This window comes from Propithecus coquereli, unplaced genomic scaffold (assembly GCF_000956105.1).
Source record: "Propithecus coquereli isolate 6110/MARCELLA unplaced genomic scaffold, Pcoq_1.0 Scaffold235, whole genome shotgun sequence".
Lineage (NCBI taxonomy): Eukaryota > Metazoa > Chordata > Mammalia > Primates > Indriidae > Propithecus > Propithecus coquereli.
In genome coordinates this window covers 5848656-5867647 of record NW_012147897.1, presented here as the reverse complement: position 1 = coordinate 5867647, position 18992 = coordinate 5848656, and the positions used below count along the sequence as shown (strand labels likewise).

At 34.2% G+C, this 18992-nt stretch overlaps 1 protein-coding gene across 1 annotated transcript in view; it reads right to left on the bottom strand.

Moving 5' to 3' along the window:
* LOC105811398 (chromosome unknown open reading frame, human C11orf30) overlaps positions 1–18992 on the bottom strand; it is a 77517-nt gene that overhangs the window by 17129 nt on the left and 41396 nt on the right. The window contains exons 8-12 of the mRNA XM_012645578.1: positions 17849–17998; positions 15155–15325; positions 9495–9631; positions 6494–6667; positions 4217–4415 (exon numbers count right to left, since the gene is read on the bottom strand). Coding sequence (XP_012501032.1) covers positions 4217–4415; positions 6494–6667; positions 9495–9631; positions 15155–15325; positions 17849–17998 — 831 coding nt within the window. The remainder of the gene's footprint in view (positions 1–4216; positions 4416–6493; positions 6668–9494; positions 9632–15154; positions 15326–17848; positions 17999–18992) is intronic.

The following is an 18992-nucleotide window of genomic DNA, read 5'->3' as shown; positions in this document are numbered from 1 at the left end:
GATGGCAGCCTGTTGTCTTTCCCCACAGGTCATTTAACAAATATTTATGGGGTATCTACTACATGTGAGATACTAGAGACACACACTTTTGTATTATATTCAAAGGCAGACTCAGGCATCTCTATGGAAGAATATCTCCTATGTCTTTATTATAAATGGCCTGTATTACACTTCCATAGATTCTTAAGACTTCTCAGTTAGAAGGAACATTAAGGTTTGTTTAATGCTATCACCAATCCTATACTAAAATCTTTACAACAACATCTCCACCAGTCTGGGAACTCTAGCACCAGAGAACTCACTAGTTTCTAGGGTAGTTCCCTTACACCTTACACCCTTGCACAATTATGACAATTAGGAAGTTTTCTTATATTGAGTAGAAACAGATCTTGCTGTGACTTCTACCCAATGGTTCTAGTGTCTGTCCATGTATCCACAAAGACCAATTCTTTTCCCTCTTCCACAGTACAGTCCTCGATATACTGACAATCGCAGCTCCCATGTCCCCCCAACCTAACTCTCCCCATCTTCTCTCCTCCATGATAAATATCCTGTCTTCACCAACCACTCCTCATGCAAAATGATTCTCAGATACTCTACCCACCTAAACCACCTCTTCTAAAGTAACCTAAGACATTTATATCCCTTCTATGATGTAATACGTACTGTCCCTCTGAAGCATAGTCATAAATCTCAAGGCCTGTACAGTATTGAATTGCCTAGACAGCACAGCCCAAGATGTTCTAGAAAAGATTAGTTCCTCAAGATAGTCTTAAAAAAAAGAAGGGTTCCATGGTCAAAAAAGTTGGGCAACAGTTACATTTTATATTCCACTCTTCATCTTTCACAATACAAATTAGCACCTAATGGCTGTGAAAGTTCTGCAATAAGTATGTTTTGCTAAACTTGAATTTATTGCCCACCCTCACCTGAACTACTGAGACCATGAAGCTTTAGGAAAAATCATCCTAGAAACTGGTTGTGATCTTTGCAAAGCAATGTCTTTACAAGATACATTTTTGCATTTGCCTCATGCCTTATTACATTTTTAAATCCCGACTCTTGGTTTTGTCTCCTTGTTCTCTTCTACTTTACTTAATATATATAATCTTAATTTAATCTATCTTAAAAATCTTGTAGAAATAAAGCAAAATATAAACAAAGAGATATTTAATATTTATTTAAGAAAAAAATCAGGAACCCAATAAGGCTAGCCCATTCCCAAGTGTGAAATAAAGGAAGACCCGTTTAGGAAGGAAGGCACAGGAGCAATCGAAGACATATGGCCCAATCATCAATAAATGACCTAGGCCAAGTATCACCTTGATCCATCAGGCTTGGTCACTTAGCTACCTATCAATATCTAAGCAATAGTGTAGATATACCACTTGAAAGGCCCACCTACAAGGTTGAGGGGAACCCCAGAAAGGAAACAACATTTTGGACTCAGGTAACAAAAATGAGTCTATAGTGCTAAAGCTTAACCCTATGCCACAGTTACTATGGTTACTGTTCGGCTGTTTGTTCACTCAGTGAAACTTTTACTGAATACCTACTCTCATTGCTGATTAACCTCTTTGCTAAATACTGGATATATAAAGATGAATATGATCTCTGCCCTTGAGAACTAGTAGCCTAGTGGAGATGAAAGTAATTATAATAAGCAAACAAAAAGTATAAAATAAAATGGTTGATGTAATAAAATAGCTGACAGTACAAAGCAATATTGGAAGTATGATGTAAAAGGAGTGATGACTCCTCCACGGTGATCAAGGAAAGTCTCAGAAGAGGGTGATGATGAAGGCCTCTATTCTAACCTATCAGAGGACAGACAAGGAATAAAACATGGGGCCTAAACTTCTCCTTGGGAAGTTAAGAAACCACAAGTGGAATCAAGGCATTCCCTAAGTAACTATACAAGGAGATGGGGGAGGGCAAATAGATTATAAAAACTGGCTTTACAGTCAACTATGTCTATTCTGAATTGTGAAGTTTTCTGTGTTACAGAATATTTAAAAAGAAGTAATACACGATGAAAGATATACAATAAAAAAAATTGATGGGCCGGGCGCGGTGGCTCATGCCTGTAATCCTACCACTCTGGGAGGCCGAGCGGGCAGATTGTTTGAGCTCAGGAGTTTGAGACCAGCCTGAGCAAGAGCGAGACCCCGCCTCTACTAAAATTAGAAAGAAATTAATCGGCCAACTAAAAATACATAGAAAAAATTAGCCGGGCATGGTGGCGCATGCCTGTAGTCCCAGCTACTTGGGAGGCTGAGGCAGAAGGATCACTTGAGCCCAGGAGTTTGAGGTTGCTATGAGCTAGGCTGACGCCACGGCACTCACTCTAGCCCGGGCAAAAGAGTGAGACTCTGTCAAAAAAAAAAAAAAAAAAAAAAATTGATGAAGCAAACTTTTGTCCCATTCTTAGAATGAAAATTGAAGATTCAACTAATGAAATGCCATGTTTGGGAAGTGCTGATTGGCTTATAGCTCCCTTAGGAAAAACTACCAATTTGAAAGGACAACCTGAGATTATGTATATAGACTTCTACTGTTCATGTCCCCTTTCCAGTAACAACTCATAAGCTAAACATTTTACCTATCCTCCATGAAAATATTTCTTTAGGGTATAAAAAAAGCCAGATTACTCAAGAAACTGTAGGCTTAATAAAAGAAGGAAAAGCAGCTAATCAGTTGACCTATGAATGGAATCTGTAAATACCTAATCAGTAAGTCCAAAAGAAATGACTGGAGAATAAGCATCACTCAAGTGCAACTACCACATAAACTGATTCATAATCAATATAGAATAATAAAGTGAATCTTAGCAAATGGATTCAGAAAATATTACTATCATTGATAATATGTTGAAGGAAACCATCCATTTTCTAAAGTGAGTGTCATATTGTTTGTTAAAAATCAATATTTCCATTTATTTTTAATTGATGAGTTTTCAAAGAACATTTCAAATGCTACCTCCCATTCATGAAGCTTTTTCATCTTCTCCTCACTAGAGTGTGAACTTTCAGCCTTTGGCGTTTTTTTGTTCATTTCTAATAAAATTCTTATACTGGAGTGTATGTGTTTTTTTTTTTAATCTCCTAATCTAGACTTTAAGCTCCTGGAGGGCAAGAACTATATTTTACTCTACCTCTATAGGGTCTAGTACAATGCTCAGTATGCAGTATAAACTGATAAATCATTGTCAAATTGAATTAATGGACTAATCAGCAATATGAACCAAGAAAATATAATCTGGAAAGAGTCCACCAAGTAGTTAAAATAATAAAGTGTTTGCACAAAATGAAGACTGTGTATTAGAAAAGTGAAGGTGTTATGAGAGCACTCCAGCAAGAATAACAGGAAGGCAGGGAGGGGGAACGGAGGCAGTGAGGAAAGAACAAGAGAAGATAAACAGATTTGCTTAATGCATCAGAGTACATAAGCATAGACATAAACATACCACCTGACAATATGGGCAGTTAAGATAACCAAGAGACAGGAGTACTAGATTTGTACATCTCAAAGCTAAGGATCATGAGTTTATTTCAAGAGACGCCCTAGAAGAAAAATAACAAAATTAAAACAGCACTGAGACAAAGAACTTCCCTGCTATAGAATCTAGTTTCATAGTTCCTTCCTTATAATTAGGACAACCATACAATTATCAACTGTAATACTTCTGACAGTGAAAGGGAACACTATTACTAATTATGCCAGAACAACAGACATAAACTATGACTTGTCCCATGCAAACTGGAATGTACAGTCACCCTACTTACAGCTCACTTAATAGTCTACCTCTGGTCATGTTGATTCTTTCTCAAGGTTCATCAACAACCATTTCAAAAGGTATATTCACTTTCTTGCATACTTCTTTCCCTACTTACCCAAAAAAATAGGAAGAATATGAAAATTATCCTCTGGGAATTCTAGCTCTATCCAGTTTAACATTACCTACCTGACAAAATCATCATCTAAAGTTTACCAATTATTTGATGAACATGTGACATGCAGGAAAGAATAGTAAGCATTACCAAAAATAAAATTTCAGCTCACTGATTAAACATTAAACAAAACAAAATAAAACTAAAAGAACTGAAAAATCAAAGCATACAAGTTTGTTGTGAAATCCCTAGAAGCAACTTCTATTTTAGAACTAGGGCACTATGTTAGCAGTACTTACATAGATCAGAAGTAAAATAGATTTTACCTTGGGAACTCTGGGAGGACTCCGTAGAAGAGGAACTACTATCTGTATAACTTTGTGGTTCTTCTTTTCCTTCCTGAATAGATGAATTACCAGCCTCTGCTACCCTGGATGCTTGCTGTAATGTTTCTGTTACTAGCTGTCTTGTTTGTTCACTAACAACTGTGGCTTGAAATGTCACTGGTTTGGGTTTAATGAGAACCTAGAAGAAAAGCAAAAATATATCCAGGTGAAATTTTAGAGCACTATTTAAAATGCTAAACTTCTAGGTCACAAAATATTTTTCTGGGACAGAAAACAGTATTCTGTATATTTATTATGCTTTGGGCACAGTATTATTCATCAAAGACTAAAATTCAATCTACAGACAAATTACAGTTAACCACAGACAAAATTTTAAGTGGTACATACCAGACTGCAACAGCCATGATTCTGACAATAGCCTTTGTGCCTGTTTTTGCTGGCCTATAATGACTTCGAAGTCATTTATAACCTGTTAACTGTATAGTAGAATGACAGCCAAAAGCTGAGGATGACAGAACAAAAAGACAAAAGAACCCAGATTCCCAACGGAATTTCTGAGCTGAAATATCAGTCTAGAACTTTTTTCCTCTGAACTTTTATTAATATAATAAAAATGAAGCCCTAATCTGCTTAAGCCAGTGTTCTTCAAGTTCCTTTTCATTAGGAACCAAATGAAATTCTTAACTGACACACCTGCATAACAGTAAACTTACTTGGAATCTAAGTAATCTTTGAAGAAACCTCAGAGGAACACTGATTTAGACTTGTGGTCCCCAATCCCCAGGGTCATGGACCAGTACTGGTCTGTGGCCTGTTAGGAACCAGGCCACACAGCAAGAGGTAAGCAGCGGGCAAGTGAAACTTCATCTGTATTTACAGCCACTCCCCATTGCTCACATCACCACCTGAGCTCCACCTCCTGTCAGATCAGTCACTGTCTCCCATCACCCCCAGATGGGACCATCTAGTTACAAGAAAATAAGCTCAGGGCTCCCACTGATTCTGCATTATGGTGAATTGTATAATTATTTCATTATATATTACAATGTAATAATAATAGAAATAAAGTACACAATAAATATAATGTACTTGAATCATCCCCAAATCATCCCTCACCCCCACCCCTGGTCCATGGAAAAATTGTCTTCCATGAAACCAGTCCCTGGTGCCAAAAAGGTTGGGGACCGCTGATTTACACAACTATCAGAAGCAACATGGAATATGTGGTGGATCAACTACTTTTGCAAAAGTCAAAATCACAAACACTGAAACAAGTGAAATGGGAGAACATTTTCAAACTGGACCTTTCCACTTAAAAATCTAAACTCTAGGATTTAACTTTAATTGAGTTAACTTCGATTGAATAAAAATGTTAACTCACCATAATTATTTTTATTTCTATATATACATAAGATTCTAAACCTTTCTGGACTCTATTAAATCACCCATTTCTAAGAGTTCAAGAATAAAAAAATGGTTACACCAGCTTAGATGATGGAGCAAATGAATTTGTTACAGTTGAACTCAATAGGCAATGTGAACTTGTAACAAAACTTATGTTTTAGATATGTAAACTATTTGGCTACAATTCTGAAGGAACAGATTCTGAAGGCAAATTATTAGTTTATAGGTAAATTAACACCTTTTATAAAACTTCTAGGATAGTATTTGTTAACTAAAGCTGATACTGCTTCCTGTGACATTCTCAGGAAAACAGTTAAAGTACCTACAAAATAATTACTAGCCTAGCAATGTATGATTAAATCCCGAGCCTCATATTCCTAGGCAAATATTCAGAAAAGTTCCTTTATCTTCTATTGGTTGATAAAATGAACACATCTCTAGCTTCTCCATTATGTAGGGTTCAAGTAAATTTTATAAGTAAATAAAATGCTTTTGAAGGCTATGTTAGCTTATGAAAAGTAATATTTTTTGAGAGATTACAAATAACTATCATCCTCCCTCAACCAACCACTCCGCAAATAACAATATACATCTTCAAAAAATTTTATTTCAAAGGGATTCTTTCCCACAATCTTTGCTCATAGAATAACACAAATATTTAGACATTTTAAAAAAGTACTGTCAAAACACAAGTTTTGACAACAGAAGAGTAACTGTACACATTCAGTCATAATTTTTAATAATCTGATTTTTTTAAAGAATGTTCATCTTTCCCTTCAAATTCCTACCTGGAAATTTTAGGAATTTAAAATATGTAAGAGCCCAGAAAAATCACCATATCTTACAGCATACCTGTGTTTTACCTTGCTGCCCATAAACAATTTTTGTTGGGATGATTTTAGCTGCTGGTTGAACTGTGGAACCTATTGCTTTTGGCTGAGTGACAATCATTTTGGTGATGGGTCTTGTAGCAGTGATGATAGCTGGCTTTGCTCCTGTTGGCACCGTCTGAATAGTCTTTTCTCCCTAAATTGAAGTCAATGATTATATAAGAGATTTGTATGCATTTAAAAGATAAAAACTGTCCTCACTGAAAAATCAGAGAAAGGTTTTACCAGGATGATAGGAAAAGAACCAGAGATTATATAACAAAGTATGATGTTTCTTGGTGATCAAAAATCCTACACTTAGTTGAAATTATCTTACTGAAAGTCATCTGACCAACTTTCTACCTAAAGAAGGAATTATTTCCTGATGAGTGAATTTTCTAAAATTACCTCATGTAAGAATATTTATTATACATTCATAGAATATATATATTAAAATAGAGTCAGAAAACTCCGGAAGAATATACAGTCATCTGTTAAAAATGTTTATCTCTAAGAGTTGGGATTATAGGTCTCATCATCCACACTTATCTTTATTTTCTAATTTATCTTAAATGAATATTTATGTAATAAAAAATTACTATGCAATATACCAGTAGCTAAATGTACACACACAAACTCCCTTAGTCCCACATACTATAAAGATATATATATAGCAGAATGTCTATGTGAAAAAGTATGGGCAAGAGATAAAATCGGCACAGATTTTAACATCCTTTCTAAGGTTATATGGAAAAAAAGGAAGGAAAAATTCGGAGTGCTTCCCATGTTTTACTATTAATATATTACTAATATCACTTTAGTCTATCAACTAGATAGCTTAAGCCCATTAACTTTTCACCATTTTCTACACTTTCACCTGCTTTATTCATCAGTACCATTTTCTGGTCATTCATGGACTCGACATCTTTTTACTTGAACTTAAAAAAATTAAATTCAAATACAGTGATTTTACTAAATTATGAAAATTTTAAAAATTAAAATGGAAATGAAAGGATCTGAGAATTTTTACCTCATCAGTTTTTCTTAATTCTTAGCTATCATCATCTAAAGGTGTGGCCATCTAAACTTAGCAGCCAGTAAAAACAAAGCACCCAGGTGAGCTGGCTAAAAAGTAATCACTGTGAATTTAGAGCTAAACATGATTATAAAAATCTAAGTTTAATTATCTGCTGTAATTATCTCGGGAAACTTGAAGTGTCAGCCAATTGTGTTATTACTTACTTTGACACACACATACTGTTCACAGCAGCATCTCTGGAAAGAGCTCTAGTTCATTTGCCAAGAGCCACTAGTTTGCAAGTAAGCATGCCTATTTATTAAATAGCTCGATGGGCCCTGCCCAAGTATGATAACCCATTCAAAGCAGCCAAACAAAACCACTAGCAGGCTGTTTTTTGAAAAAGCTCTTCTGATGTGTGTTGTGGGCATGCACAGGTGAACAAGTGGTAAATACAGTTGCACATGCCTGTGTGGTGAAGAAGACGGTCTTACATGCTGATCTGCTTGTTTTACTAGCATTGCCTGTATCAAATTGTTGTTATCAGATATACCTAGCAGCTATGATTCACATGTGACTCTTAGATCTTTCTAACCATAAGGGTCTAGAGTACAGGGCATCCTCTCTTAAATATCAAGTTATATGAAACTGCAAACCACATTATAAAGAGTTCTGAAAATCTTAATTCTAATCTTGGCTTTTCTGTTGGCTTACTATATAAATTCAGGCTATGAATAATCTATTTTTCCCAAATGTTGAAAAAAATCTAATGCTGGATTCCTACCAACATTATAAAGACAGTGATGCATAAGAAGCTTTTATGAGATCTACTTAAATGAAGTATAGCATTCCATTTTCTTTTCTTTTCTTTTTTTTTTTTTGAGACAAGGTCTCACTCCGTTGCCAGGCTAAAGTACAGTGGCCTAATCATAGCTCACTGCAACCTCGAACTCCTGGGCTCAAGCAATCCTCCTACCTCAGCCACCCGAGCAGCTGAGACTACAGGCACACACCACCATGCCTGATTAATTTTTCTATTTTTTGTAGAGATGGGGTCTTGCTACGCTCCCCAAGCTGGTCTTGAACTCCTGGCCTCAAGCGATCCTCCCGCCTTGGCCTCCCAAAGTACTAGGATTACCTGTGTGAGCCACTGTGCCTGGCCTGTGATCTACTTAAATGAAATATAGCATTCCATTTTCAAGTGGTGTCAGGCAAGCCTAAACAGTTAAGTACCAAGAATAATAACAATAAGAAGAAAATCAATGGTTGAGGACTTCCTATGTACCAGGTACTGTTCTAAAAACTTTCAAAACAGCCACCAGTCACTGAATAACCTCATCATCTCCATTGTACAAATGAGAAAATTAAGAATGAGAGAAGTTGAGTAAGTCATTCAAGGTCAAACAACTTACAATACTGAAAGATGAAGCCCAGGTTTGTAACTACAAACCTCTTAACCTCTTAACAACTGCTTTCGGAAGTATAGACGGATCCATTATTTATTTGATTTTTTTTTTTTACTAGCTCAAAGAGGTAAAAATGAAAAAAATATAAAAGTAACAAATCTCTATCAATTATGTAGTCTTAATCCCAAATATTTCTTTTTGCCCAGCCTAGGCCAAACACTAGGCCAATATCTATTTACCATAAGCAGGAATAAAACTCTGCCCCAACAGAAGTCCTCCTGCAAGTTTAGCAAGTGGCATTCTCTATCTGGACCAAGCTAAGCATCTAAATCATGGTCATAAGCAACCTAGCTATGAGCAAGTATGAGGATCATATTTTAGAAATTACTGTGAAAAATGGCATCAGTTGGTGGTGCTTTAACAGTTATTATATCACAGTAGTGGTAAATCAAGCCATTCAGGCCATTGTGGGGTTTTGAAGTCCTTATGCAAATATTTGTATAGCTGGTCTTTAAAATCCACAGTGGATTGCTGAGTCTGCAGTTCAAGCTCTTACTTACTCCAGCATTTAGCAATGTTGTGACAACGTTTTTGCCCGGGAGGCCTTGAATGGTCGTTCCTTTTCCTGTAGTCTTTTGCACAACAATCACATTGGGCTTGGAAGTCATTGGGATTGTAGTAATTTTGGTAGTCGTTCCTTAGAGAAGGGGGAAGAAAAGGAGGCCTGAGTTAAGGACTAGTGATATTTGGTTATTTCTATTTAGGTTGTACACAATTAATACATGTAGTTGTAGTCAATGTCATCCCTAGATGACGTGAAAGCTGTCATGGGGAAGAAAATGAAGGCTTGAAATGGTAAGTTATAAGTCATCCCAGCATGAGAGAATATTAAGAATTGTCTCTTAAAGTAGTCATCTTTTTAGAATCTGAGGAGCTACATACCAAACTTAGAATCTAAAAACATCGCTATCAGTGTCCACATCAATATTCCTTTTCTAACTAGTTAAATTAAAAAATTCAAACTTCTATTTGATGTGTATCTGCCCCAAACTCATTATTGTATCTGTATGACTAGTGTGGTAAGAAAACTCTTCAAAAAAGAACGTAAGAAGTAAATATTTATCAAAATTCACACCAGACTAGACTCTAGAGAAAACTTATGAAAAGAAATAAACCATGTATTTTTGTGTGAATAAAATAGACAAAGTAAACACTGATACACAGACCAAGTCACAGATTCACTGTATGATTTTGTAATCTGCAGCACTCTGGAGAGTATAGGGGTAAAACTCATTTATATTTTCAAGCATTAAGATCTATCTAATGAGACATCTTGAGATCTATATGTACTGATTCAGACACATTATCTTGTTCTCTCCCCTACATCCTTCCATAATCTGCTTCTCCTCTATCCAATCTACTACCTATTAGATTTATGCTCCATATTCTCCTGATTGTCCAGGTTGGAAATCCTGGTACTAATCTTTAATTCATTCCTGTCTTAACTCCCTGTGGTCCCCAACAAAATCAAAGCCCCTTAAGCTCCATACTGTATCTTTGTCATGTCAATGATTCTTTGGTGCTTAGCTTAGTGGATGGCAATTACTCAATAACAGTTGTTCAAGTTTTTCAATGGGTATGTGAATGAACTCAATTTGTCACCAACATACATCCTATTTCAAAATGTTATCAATGACCCAACTGAAAAGCTTCATCTCCTTTCCCACACTGTATCCCTATTTCAAGTTTCTCCATCATGCAAATAGCTCTGGTGCTCCCTGTCATATCAAATACCCTAAAATAAACTAATTTTCCTAAGCCAAGAACTTGGAACATGTCAAATGGGTTTAAAACCTCCCTAATCCCTGTTTCCCTAGCTCCAGCTTCCCCTCTCCTGTTTCAAAATCCTACAAAATCTGGCCCTTAATCTACCAATTCAACCTAATTAGTTTCTACTCCACAATATACACCACAAGCTCTAGTCTAACAAATAACTTCATTATGGCTTTCCATTATCTACCATACAAAACCCAAACTCCTCTGCCTAGCTTTCCAAGTTTTGTCAGACTTTAATTTTTAGGATTATCCAACATACACCTCTTCTTCAGTATGTTGGTTTCCATATTGGTCCTTGAGTATAATAGTCCCAATGCTACCTTTGTTCCTATAATTTCCTGTGCTTATGAAAAAGGTATGCCATAGTCTTCTTCTACAGGCTTGTACATCATTTATCAATGACTAAGCACAGAATAGGTACTCAATAAAAACATGACTAATACATTCTCAAAAAGAAAAATTAAGCAAAATTGTATTATTTTCCACTGGATAACCTTAACAATCCTTACTAGAGTTTTAGAAATAAAATTATACCAAGAATAAGAATATTCTGTTATATGTTAATTCGGGCAATATTATTACAAAAATATCTTTATAATATATACTTGCTGTTATCCAATGTCTAATCAGTCCAAGCTAACAGACTCAGAATTTACATAAAAAGCACTTTTATCTATGACTTAGCTTTTACAACTGTTTTTCCCTTTATCTGTATTCTCTGAATAGCGACCTTTAAGAACCACAATAACCAAGCTGCCCATTATTCACTTATACCAACTATAACTCTTAATTAACTCCAATCCTTCATATGTGATTGACTGTGTAGAGATCTTTTGACACTGCAGCCTCACCAAATATTTGATTAATACAAAGTGTTTTTAGAAAGTAAGCATTAAAAACTACCTCAAACAAAATGTAAACCATGCTTTTAACTCTACACCAAAGTACAAAGACCACTTTTTCACAAAACTTGCTTCAAGTGAATTATATTTATATCAACTAAAATATCTAATCCCTTCCACAATGAAAGTTTGTAAATTTATGAGATAGTTGCAAAACAAGTCCACAGGCTTAAGAAAATGGGGTATAGGAGAATGTTAGAAAATAGAAGAAAAAGGAATAGCACAAGGAAAAGCAAGTCTAACACTATATCAAAATAAAATACAATTTATGACTAGAATTATCAATTATGAATGCCTGAAATTCCAGTGAGCATGTTTCTGTATCTCAGGGGATACCTATATTATACCGAAGAAAGAAGTATTACTCATTACAAAAAAAAAGTCATCTTTTATGCTTTCACAGTAGTTAGTCTATAATTCTCATGTTACAACAGAATTATACAAGTTCATTTGTTTAGTATTCTTCAGGACAGAGAATAAAACTCATGTACAACCCTATATATCACAGCACCTACCACGGTATCTAACTTATAGCAAATCAGAGAATCCACCTATATAGTCTTTACTTATAAAAGTCAAGACACAATGGGTACAAATAACTATGAATCCCATTTGGTTCACAACAGGCTATAATACTGATACATTCCAGGGATTCTTATTTTTAAAAAAGATGAGGGTGAAAGTTTGGATATTATGGTAGGTAGGCTTACAGAAGAACACAAATTTATTGATTCAGATTTACTATTCAAAGATTCTTAAATCACCTAATAATTTTGATCTCTTGTGCAATGTTTTATGTTGCTTTGCTCAAAGAATGAATGAATGAAAAAGTATCCTTGACTGGACACAAGAGAATTAAAATAAAGTCCTGCCATTGTCATGCCTTCAGAGTCAAGATAATGAGATCACTTCTGAAGAATCCAATCTTCTGCTAAAATGGGTATGATTCTTCAATCAACCCTCAACAAAGCTCACAACAAAACCTATAAATCTCATACATACACATATAAATAAATATTTGACTCTGTTAAGATGTGAGTTAACTATAAAGATAATCATGGCTTCCACTTAATTGCTTATTCTAATAAAAAGAAAAATTTGACCTTTCTAGAAAGTACTTTGGAAGCATTAACTTGCCTTCTAGGATATTATACAGAGGAATTAAGAACTTTACAAAATAATTTATGTATAATAGTGTTCATTACATGATTATTTATAATGACAAAAAAAAACACAACCCTATAAGCAACCTAAAACATTCGACAGTAAGAAAATGGTTAATGAATGGTACTTCATATGAGAGAATATTATGTAACCATTGGAAGAGATGTCAAAATACATTTACTAGCATGAAAAAAAAAATCAATATTACTATATGAAAAAAGGACAAAAACTAATTAGATCCCAATTTAATTTTTAGAATATACATATATATACACAAACCCATTTATACAAGTGAATAGAAAAAATGAAAAGAAATATACCTAAATTTTAATGCATTACTATAGATGGTAAAAATCATAGGTTTTAAATTTTCCTTGTACCTTTCTGTATTTTCCAAATTCCCCCAAGATGTGGGGGAAAGCTTTTTTTTTTAAGTCTTCTATTCTCACAGATAGATGTTTGAGTATATTTTAAGAAAAGTATTTGTTTTTTGTTTGGAGGAGAGGGGACTCTAGAATCCAGCATCTATTCACGGATGAAGGTAGAAAACCATCTAAATTCATTCAACCAGGCTTATCAGTTTACTATAAATAGACAATAGGGATTAAAAAACTATTATACTAATAAACTAACCTATAATTCCAGTATCATGGACCAACGAGAATATTATAAATAAGAAAACTGTCTTTATAAAGAGAATAGTGATGTAACATAAAGATCAGGTTACAGCAAGCAGGAAGAAGAGAAGTTCTTTGAAGTGTCAAACAGGGAAGCAGAGGTAGAGACAAAATGAGCTCCATGCAATGAATAAAGTTGTTTTAACTGCATGCCAAGTATATCTTATAGTGCTGGAGAAGTTTAAGAACTCTTCTTATGTATATGTGTGCACTTGAAATAGCAACTAACCATGAATGGTTTTATAACTAAATACAAAGGTGGATAATATGTATATTCATATAGGATATATATCTCAGATTCCATCTCTGCTTATAGGAAAATGTGCTTTTGTATTGCTCTGACCAGGTACAAAGTAACTACATTATGAATAAGGTCTGAAAACAGAGGCTTCATGATATCTAAACATTCCCTCAAGCTATATGGTACTCTAAATTCATATATATAAGCAAAGAAAAACCCTTAAGATCATAAAAAGCTACCTACCAATAAAAAACATGATCACTTTTTGATAAATGTTTAAGTGCTTTATACTAAAGATATTGTCAAGTCATAAATTATAATTTAAGATTTAACTGTGTTATTTAAAATATTCTCTTAAAAGCCAGAGTACGATGATTCTTTCCCTACTGGTTTCACCCTCCTCAGTCTGGCAAACATTAGATTTTCTCACTTACACTTAAAAGTGGAGCCAAAATTAACAGCTTTAAATATAGTGCTTTATGCCAATACCATGCCCAGCTTTGGTTTTTTTTTTTTTTTTACTCCCTATCAGCAACATCAAATTACTGCCAGGAATTTCAAACCCTTGACTTTAATATGTTAGAACAACTCACCTGGGGCATATGACTAGTCTACAAAAATAGTAGACAGTTAAAGTCCATAAGGCTTGCTTAATCAGAGTTTATTTACATCATTATAATTAAAAAATAATAATCAATGAAAACAGATGCCATGTTAGGGTCCACAACCCAAATACTGCAGGGATTAATGAGCCAATAAAACCCAAGTATGGTTCCAATATACCAATAAACAGGCAGATGGTTAGCCTTCACTACCTGAATAAAATATTTTTAAAAAGCAAACAATTAACATAAATGGTGAAAAGCAAATAAAGATATTCAAGTATTTTTATTTTTAATAAGCTAAAGTGACATCAGTAATTGAAATTAGGAGATATGTTCCTCAAACATATTTAAATGAACAACTACTACTTCTTCCACTATTTAGCTTATATGGTCTTGGACAGGTCAATTTGATCTCTCTAAACTCAAATCTGTCCTCATTTGTAGATGTGGCACAATGCCAACCACCTCAGAGTTGTTACGGGGTCTGAATGGATTGATAAATGAGAGAATGCTTTGCAAATGAAAAATCTCTATGCAAATATAAACCATAATCTTTCCATTCTGATTAAAAGCAACTAAATGGTCTTTCTGTTTTAGAACTATCAAAGCTTGATATGTGAATATTTAATATTAAAACTGAATACTATACTTAATCACTAAATATAAGGACTAAAAACAAAGCTTTAGGTTTCTAAGCAGAAAACTGAGATCAAACAGAATCCTTCCATAGTGAAATATGTTTTTTCCTCTCACTGAAGGCCATCTATACTTTTAATATATTTCAGATATACCTACCAGACACTATATTACTGCTAATTATCTTGCCCCCCAAGGTAGCTAATGATTTGGGTACTACTGTAATGATGCTACCACTGGTAGTTTTCACATAGGTTGCAGCTCCAGGGGTTGCAGCCATCCGACCTATGGATGGGCTCACTGTTGGCCGAGTATAGGTTGCTTGTGTGCCTATAAAAAGGGAAAAGCCAAAAGAAAAACTTGTCATTACTCATAGAAGAATGATAATTTATGCAGTTTAAGTATAATTTAATACAATCTACAATGCTTTAACTTGAAAATGGAATTTCAAGGTGTCAAGACAGTAATTTATATTTTTACAGTCAGTTTTCAACACACATAGCAAGTACTATAGCCAAGTCAATTTAAATTAATTTTACACATAAAATTTTGTGATGTGTTGCATCAAATTACTAACCCAAGAAAAAGTACAGCTAAGTCTATTCCCTTCTTTCACTACCCTTCTTCCACTAGTTTTATGCCAAAAGAAACTTAAATTTAATCATCTTTCCTGCCAGAGCATTTTAGATATTTGTTATAGATTTAAAGGTCTCTGCATCTGTTTTATGCTGTCTCAGTGCCAAACCCAGTGTCAGCACTCAGCAAATAAGGCAGTATTGTTCGCTTAAAATTTTACAAACTTTTACTGTTTTGTACTTTGCTACCCTCTAAATATATTTCCATCTTTTACAGGGTTATTCCATCATTTTAGTAGAGATTAAAGTTGAAGCTGCCAGGAGTTGCCAGGAATATTTCTCTTTAGCCTAAAATGTTCTCTATTTACATATTTCCTCAACTTTAACTGACCTGCTTAGGATATTTTTCTTCATGTCTCTTAAAAGATTTTATACCTTTTCCCACTATTTCTAAGACTTTTCTCTTTTCCCAAACAGGAATTAAAAACTAACTAGAAGAGTCTGTTGTCGTTTCTTATAAATTCAGTAACTCAGAAAGACTATTCCTAAACTGGGAATTAATAGCCTTGGGAAGAATGAAAAAAAACGACTAAGATAACACCTTCTTCTATTGAAAATAATTTTTTCATAATAATTAGATTCAGAGGCCACTGTGATAGCCATTTCCAACAACGCCCCCCCAAATGCTTTTATCAAGTTATTTATCATTTAAAAATACAACTACTATTTCTAAAAGGGAGGAGGAAAAGACCATTAAGTAGAATTAGTTTAAATTGGTTACAAGGATACATCTGAATCAGAAAATCTAGTGCAAAGTAAATAGCTACATGGATTTATAGTTTGAATCTGCTGAATTATAACTGAAAAAAATTTCATATTAAGCTTTTGTCTTAAAACCACTTATTCTAATATAGACTCGTAAACATAGACACATTACTTTCCACTACCTTTATATACACATGAGGAATCATATATCTATAACACTACTGTCTGTGCCAAATGGAGAAATGATTGGGGGAAACACTATAAATTTAATACAATAATAACAGTGTTTAAAAGCACATGCTTCACATACAGAAAGTAAAATAATGGTTGCTAGGGGATAGGGAAAGTGGGGGAATGAAGAGTTATTGTTTAATGGGTACAGAGTTTCATTGTGGGAAAATGAGAAAGTTCTAGATAGGGTGCTGATGGTTGTGAAACAATGTGAATGTACTTAATGCCAATGAACTGTACACTTGAAAATGGTAAATTTTATGTTATGTATATTTTACCCCCCTTCAAAAAAAAAAAAGAAAGCACAGGTTTTGGAGTCAAATAGATTTGATAGGTTCAAACCCCGGTTCTGTCTCTTTTTGACTATGTGAACTTGGGCAAGTTGCTTAATGCCAAGTCACTGAAAATGGAGATGATAAAACCTAAAGGAGATTAAATGCAATGTTTATACAGCTCTTTACATTCTGGCCAATAAATGACAGCTAATAAACCTGAGGCAGGTATCATTTTACATTATTTAAATTCTGTCATCTAAATACCTGCCCTCGAAAAGTTTGATTAAGAGTTACACATATTTAAAGTAATAGTAATGGCTAATTGTAATATTAATAGTAATAGTTATTGAGCACTATGCTAGGGACTTTTTACATACCTGATTTCATTTAATACTTATGGCATAGGTATCTCATTTAAATAGACGAGGAAAAAGATTTAGAGAGATTAAGTAACTTGCTCAAGGTCACGAAGGGTGGTATTATTTAAAATATTATACACCGTCACTTCCTCCAGCATAGGCTGATTACTCTCCTATCTAGGCACAATGGCATCCTGTGCTTCCCTCAGTCTCATAGTAATGCTTACTATACCACAATGTAATAAAGACTCTCAATCTCATCAGAGTGAGATCCTTGGGGGTTGGGTCTATTTTTATTCATTTCACAAATCCTAAGTGAGTACCTACTTACCGACCAGCTCTACGTAGATATGGCAAATAAAATAAATATGGTCCCTTACCCTCATAGAACTTATCATCTGATAAGGAGAAGAACATAAACCAATCAACAAACAACTAGCTAAGTAACTAGAAATCGTGTTAAGTGCTATAAAGGAAAAGAACAGAAAGCTAATTTCAGGGCAGTGGGGGCACGAGAGTCAAGAAAGCCCTCTTTGAAGAATTGTCTCATTAATCTCTATATCCCCAGTGTCAAGCCTACTGCTGGTACAGAAAAATTGTTTGATGAATATATGAAAAATGAATGAACCGATGCTCACGGGAACTTACCAGTAGGAGTGGTTACCAGTTTAGTTGTCATAATTGCACCATTACTGCTAACCACCATAATAGGGGAATTGCTACTGGTGGGTAGAGTTGCTGTCACTGGTTTGGGTAGGATTTTACTTGGCTGAACCTGTTGTGTGATGATTTTAACACCTTTCAAAGAAAAAAGATAGATCTCAGTACAAATTATTTTTAAAAACATGTCCCTTATATCAACCCAAGAGGGCAGCAGTCACACACAGTTACTCAGTCTTGCCTATAGAGAAGCTTTTTTCATATTGATGAAACTCTGTAAACTTTAATTCTTCAAATTCCTGTCTTTCCTAATTTCTCTCATTTTAGGAATGTAACTAAAACATTACATTAACAGAGTTTTTAAAGAAAAAAAAATCTTTTCTTTTGTCTATATGTCATGTAAGAGCTTTCAAACCAAAGTTATCCATCGGCCTTGAATTTTTACAAGCAAATAAATACAAATATTTAGGATGAAAGGACTAGCATAAGAAGTCAAAAACAAAAGTTCATGTAGCTTTTGTGTATACCCAACTCCACCAAAGATTTTTCACAACTCGTTAAACTTAAATAAAATCTGCTAAAAACTATTAAAGACCAAGAACATGTTTTGTTTGAATTCTTAAATTGTCTTCTTCTGAAAGTACTTTTAACAGCTCACTTTGACAAATACAGAATGCATAAAAGATACACTATTATTGCACCTACACAAAATATGCATGTGGACAAGAACTTGAGGGCAATATGCAAAAATAAAATAAAAATGTTAGGGTAGTGATGTTATGATGTTTTTTAATTTTCAAAATTTTTATTTAAAATGCCATAATTGTTACACTGACTATCCAAAATGTAAATATTCCATTAACAGAAACTTCTTATGCTAACTACAGCTTTAAGTACTAATATTAATTGGTAACTAAGGAAGGGAATTTTTGGTAACACTTTTCCCCCACTACTATCTTCAGCGAAATAATTCATGAGAATTATTTCAAACTATATTGCTATAGACAACTAAGAATTATACTACTTTTTAGATGGTGATGTAGATTAAGACATTAGGAACCAAATAGAGTACTTATTTAATAGCTTTAAATAATCTGAAACTTCTTGTTGCCAACAAAGAAGTTAAAATTAT